The sequence below is a fragment of the Echinococcus granulosus genome (genome assembly GCF_000524195.1).
Source record: "Echinococcus granulosus chromosome Unknown EG_S00092, whole genome shotgun sequence".
Lineage (NCBI taxonomy): Eukaryota > Metazoa > Platyhelminthes > Cestoda > Cyclophyllidea > Taeniidae > Echinococcus > Echinococcus granulosus.
Genome location: NW_020170472.1, coordinates 53,948 through 60,070, shown reverse-complemented (window position 1 = coordinate 60,070; position 6,123 = coordinate 53,948). Strand labels below are relative to the sequence as shown.

General features: G+C 38.9%; 1 protein-coding gene across 1 annotated transcript in view; it reads left to right on the top strand. All coding sequences in view use genetic code 11, as the record gives it.

The window, feature by feature from the left end:
• Positions 1–3,083: 3,083 nt before the first annotated feature.
• The window catches only part of EGR_07966 (hypothetical protein), a gene marked incomplete at both ends in the record, with an annotated part of 3,871 nt that continues 831 nt past the window's right edge, over positions 3,084–6,123 (top strand). Inside the window, 4 exons of the mRNA XM_024497215.1 lie at positions 3,084–3,190; positions 3,583–3,727; positions 4,749–4,824; positions 4,866–4,923. Coding sequence (XP_024348345.1) covers positions 3,084–3,190; positions 3,583–3,727; positions 4,749–4,824; positions 4,866–4,923 — 386 coding nt within the window. The remainder of the gene's footprint in view (positions 3,191–3,582; positions 3,728–4,748; positions 4,825–4,865; positions 4,924–6,123) is intronic.

The following is a 6,123-nucleotide window of genomic DNA, read 5'->3' as shown; positions in this document are numbered from 1 at the left end:
TTTTATTTTTTGGTAACAGCTGCAAGTTTTGTTACACCCACTTCTGGCCTGGTTTGTGGAACAATAACAAGTGGTGCAAACAAAGCGAGGGATTCGATTATGGACAGCCAAGGAATTTATTTGGAGCAAATGCAATCAATCAGTATCTGGTAATGCTTTCGTTTGAATTCTGCGTGCCGCATCTTTAAGGTGTCAAGTGAAAAAGAACAGGAGGGAAGGGAGGAGCGTGGATATGAAAGGTGAACCACTGAATGCCAGACTAGATTCTACTGTATGTAAGGCAAAATAATGTTACGTAGCATGCTACACTCCCATTCGCACGACACACACCACCGATATAGTAGAGTCTCTGCTCAAGTTAGTTCAGGTGTAGTTGCAGCATTACACATTTTTCCTTTATTTATTTGAAAAACAACTCGCTGTGTTCATGCATTGGGCCAATGGAATGCAGTGGCACCAACTCCTGGTGGACATTTGTAGCAGTTGAAACTTTTGCCTAAAATGAAAACAGAAGGATCGAATCGCAGATTCTAACCCTGATCATAAGTTTGTTGACCTGTTTCGGAAAGAAACATTTCACCATATTAATGAGGTGTTGTTAGAGGCCGGACTTATGGATAATGTTATAAGCCAGTGAACGGTTAAAGGGATGAATGTGGGATGGAAGCTTACCACCAAACACTTTAATGAAGGCAGAAAAATTTGAGACCCGTTTTTAAAAAAAACTTCAAATATTCTAACAGAGTGGATTAGAGAGGTGAATTCCTATAAATAATTGCAGCGACTTTTATAATATATGTTCCAGCTAAGTTAACGACTTCATGGAGAGAGACAGGAAATTCCTACAACCCAGCTAAAAAGCTGTTTAAACAAATGGGTCTAATAATATATGGTCGGCCTTCTCCTCTTTAAGAGAGGTCCTCTACACTCCTCACTCAATTTCGAATGTTCCCTCAAGGGGATTATTTTCCGTTGTTAAGTTCAATTCCGTTTAACTTTTGACTAAAACCAAATTTTTTTGATGAATCACACAAATGTGAGCTGCGTTGTTACCTAATTCCCGCCAAGATTTTCTAATCTCGAATTTGTACAGCCATCAATTTTATGGAGGTATTTAAGAGGCTCTCCTAAGCCCGTTGTTGCTGCTGTTGTTAATCATTCTTCAGTCAAAATGGAGATAGCACCTCTGATACTAGACCAGCTTTAGCTATCCACAGTGCATATGTCCTTCTGTGACGTCTGAATTTCAGTGTCCCTATCTTTTGCAGACCTGTTGTTTCATTGGACCAGCTCTGCTTACGCTAGTCACCACTGTCCAGCAGAATATGATGTTGTTAAAAATAAAAAATTCTTTGGAAAGAAGTAAAAAGTAGTCAGTAATTCAGCCATCTTAGTAGACTATTAATTTGGTTATTCAGGTCTTAGGGGGAGAACTTTCAAGTGTGTGAACTTGGACATAACCGCATAATGAATACACTGATGGGCTGACAGAAGATACGTGAGCAGAATGTCTTGACACAACAACCGCGACACCTGTGTCTCAGTTTCCACAGTATAATTTTTACACTCAATAACTCCGAACAAGACGCGAATGTGGACCACACACAGCTTTTCTCCTAAGGGCTGGTGAACTTTTCAAAGGTTAAATGCTAAATAGATGGACACACGGTGTTTGCTTCTCTGTTATTAATCTCTGCTGATTTTACCAACCTCAGGTGATATTTGCCCTGTAAAGCTTGCACGTGGTGACGGGTTTTACTAATGAGCAGCGACGTCTTCATTCTCCACCTACTCTACAAGGCAGATCATACACCATTGCTACGCACCAACTTGATTTATTGTGCCAAGACTAGCGTGCAGTAGTTTGTAAAGGTCAAATTTGACGCCATAATAAATGGAGTGCATCAGAGTACTTTCCAGGTCATCTGTCTGTCTCTCACTTTTTGGCCCCTGTAGCTAATATCTTTCACTAAATCGCTTATTTGCCTTTCCTACTTCAGAGCCATTCACATGCCAGTACCGACTGCGATTACCTAATCTGGATTGCTTTAGTCTGCTCTTGCATCACTCCATCCTTATGGACCAACATATCTTCAGCCTTTTTAGCTTTCTGCCACGGGATGCAGTTGCTTCGGACCTGTCCATTCATTCACTCATTCACATCAAAGCCATCTTTCCATTTGTCTGGTCTGTCCACTCATCCTATTTCCACTCCTATTTTCTTGATCTATCTGTCCAAACTAAAACTATTTTTCAAGATCCATCTCTCTGTTAGTTCCACGTCCATTTTCACCTTCCATTCAGTCAATTAATTCAGAATCAACCAATCTAACTAATTTCGCCTTACACTTCTAATGCGTCCCATTTTCATTCTACTTGCTTACACTAAAATATTACTTAATTCATCCAAACACATGAATTCTTCATTCCAAATCCAATAATTTTATAAGCTCTACGTCTTAAGTCGACAGGTCACAAATCTATCTAGTCACTTCCGACCCATCCGTGTAACTCATTTTCATCAACCCACCTGTCCAGTTTCCGCCTTTCCATCTCTGATTTATCTTCTTTGCATCAAGTGGTCATGCTCTCTAGACCGTTTAGTCATCATCATGAAGGTAAGTAGGCTAAAGATAAGCAATAAGAGCCCAATTTGGTAGTCACTAAATTGTGTAGCAGGATGGATGTTAATTACACATGGATTAACGACCATTGTACATTATTTCTTTCCCATTATATTATATAATTATAGTGAAACCGATTTGTTGCATGAATAACTTCTTGTGAGCGTTGCACCCTGTGCTCACTTTGGTCACTCTTCGAATTTAATCACTACAATAATTCTTGAATTGGGCAACAATGACCATTCGATTTCTTCAGCAAAGAAGAGGTGTTTAATCTAACATCAAAGATGTATATCATCGATTTTAAAAAGGAAAGAGCATTGTAGAGCTAATATTCAGCAGCAGACCCTCCATGGCAATTCGCCTTTATTTAAGCACTACTCAATTTTCTATCTGAAATCCATTCAACAATCAACTAGATTAGCTACCTTCTTACCTTGAATTGTAATAAACAGCTTCATGAATGAAGTTTCTTGGCATTTCATTTATGGCCAGGAAAATGATAGGCCTCAAGATGCAGCGCAAGCAGCAGTTTTTGGTATAGTTCTTCTTAATGAATTTGTCTGGTGAGCTATTAATGCGAACAAGAATGTGAGATTAAAAGTTTCTCCAGAAACATTTAGGCCCATTGATTTAGTTGAAAGATGATTTATCAGCATATAAGACAACCACCGAAGACTTTATTTGGTTAAATTTCCCCATGTCAAGGTTTGCCCGCTGGAGTCAGGGGAAGAACATTCTGCTATCTTAACATACCCTCAAATTACCTCATGTTTCTTCTTTGAGGGCTGTCATTACACCATATTCTCGTTGAACAATCACATACTAAATAGAACAGATGGTCAAATTCTTTTTGTCTGCCTTCATCTAAAGCATAAACATGGCAGAAATTTACACTTTTGAGCAATTAGGAGGATAAGTTCTCCAGCTAGGCGTTGAAAAGCATGAACTGACTTAGTTATCTGGAAGTCAATCAAATGCAACGCATATGCTTCGCTGTAAAAAGAAGGGCACAAGTGGCTTTCCGAAGATCTAGTAGCAGAAAATTGGATTTAATAGAGAATTGTTCCATTCTTTACATTATATCTACTCTTTCTTGCAGTGTTACGTCGCACTTATTTGATTAGGGCACTTCTCTGCTGAACTTACCACTTTCTGTAGAGGGGGAAATAATAATTTTTTCGTGGATGACTTTTTCCTTCACCTGCACTTGAACGAGTCAAGTAGGAGATGACCGCACTACAAGGATGCAATCCTGTTGAATACAATTAATTTATAAAATCTACATGACTTATTTGTAACCTTCTCGCAGTAAATGCTTTACCTTCGGTTCTTCATTGATAATAAAACCCTAAGGTTTAAAGACACTCTTTTAGGTAAAGCCACGCAGTGACTTACTAATTTCTGTTTCCCTAAATTAAATGATAACTTGCGATAGCCAACGCGGAATGTCAACCAAGGGTGCCTTCAAAAGAGAAGGGAGCCATGTGACAATTTTAATGTTTGCCTACGTCTTCGTTTTGTTTATCTAAGCATGATTCCATCTTTTATTAACGTACTAATGAAAGAAATTTATGCGGCTGTTCAATTTGGAGTTATTCTAGGCCACTCTGACAGCTTTATGGCATAATCTAGAAAGATGGCAGGTCTTTCAAATCGACTTATGTGCAATCTTGAAAGCCAACTGACCGTACAAATTGAAGATTATTTGTGCTATTATCAAACAGGGCCTTTATAGCCACTACCATCCGAGATATATGCGTTCAGATTTGACTGAGCAAAGTAGAAAATTTAGTGCGCTCGACTTTTAAGGGACTTAAATTCAAATCCCCTCTGTTATTCTTCTGTCTGAAAGTTAGCGATGCAGTGCGGTCTCCGAGCTACGAGATTGGAATGGGTAATTATTGTCCTCTGCCACTAACTGGACAACCTGCGCCAACGCTAGAATTGCTACAAATTGTGAGACTCTGAAGACGACTTCAGTGACATCAAAGTGAAGGTCCAGTGGGTCGTCAATCGAAATGAAACAATCGGGTGTTCATGATCACTTGATCATACGAAAATCGGTGGAGACAGGATCCACGCAGCCAAGCCCCTCAGTACTTCAAGATTGTGCTATTCTAGTTGAATACCAATTTTTCAAACATATTTTGGAATGAAAATTCAGTCAATTTTGGGAAAACAGTTGAACAAATTTGTAGTAATGCAACTAATTATTGAAAACTAGCCACATTTTATTAGGAAAAATGCTCATGTCCTGGCAAACTTGTCACAGCCCATCAAATGCTGGATTGATTGAGTGAGTAGCAAAATTCTGTAATCTGCTGTCTTTGAATTTTGCGGTGCAGAAAGCTATCCGCAGAACCAAGTGAGAGACTGGGCTTGCCGAAGTAAATCAGGACTTAAATGTGGTAGAACGTCAGCCCGAAATTACCACCATGAACGATCGGTTCAAGGGCATTGCTTGTGGCTACGCAGAAAATGGCCATTTTATATGGTGGCCAAAAGAGCTCATGCAATTTGTACTTATGAACTCAGCACCCTGAGTTTTTCCAGAAGAAGAAAGTAGTCAGGATGCTGAGACAGAATGGGCATTGTAGTAACCAGTTCCATGTTACCGTCAAGGCCTCAGATACAACGTACAGTAAGGCAGTGACTCTGGTAAGTGAATGTTAAATTTTTTCTTAAACAAGTGAAAACACATAAAACGACATTTTTGAGTCAAATGTTTATTATTAGTGAGATTTAATTGGGAGTAAAAGGATCACATGTGACCGATTAATAGGTTCTAGTATAAATAAATTTGCTCTATAATATCCTTTTTTAAGAAAAAACCCCTTTTACACTTTTTACAAGGTTTCTTAGAAAAAGTCCAATTTAAGCGTCAAAACCATGCATTTTGGAAGCTTAAAAACCCCCGATTTTATATTTTCCGTGTCTGATTTATATTTGGACTCAATCCTGATGTATATCTGGTTAAACTACTTTCCTTTCAAGAAAAATAGTTCACAAAATTTGATTGTTTCTTTCTTGCGATAAAGGGTTCATAATTTGAAGGTTGGACTAATATGGCATAACACAGGCATGGCCTCCACATCCCACCATTGAGGGAGGGGACAGTGTGTGTGGCATCCCAACTTAATAAATGAATTTGAAGGGTAGTTCAAACAACTTGCAATCTTTTGAGTTAGATGGTAGAAGTCTTAGACTGTACACAGAATATTTAAGTCAGAACTCTCAGTTCCCATACATGAATAGCTGATTATCAACTGCTGTGCATCGAGCGATTGCAATGATGACCTCAAGTTCTCTTCGTTCATCTGTGGCAGCTTCAAGTAGATTGCTGAAAGGGCAGCGTGTTGAAGGAGACCCGAATTCCATCTTTATCTTCGAGCATAATCTGATGAATAAATAATGTCAGGGTGCCTTGCAACACCGACAACAGGAAGTCCTTCCCCGTCAATTTGCATTTGTTCCAAATAGACCCAATTTTGTAAAG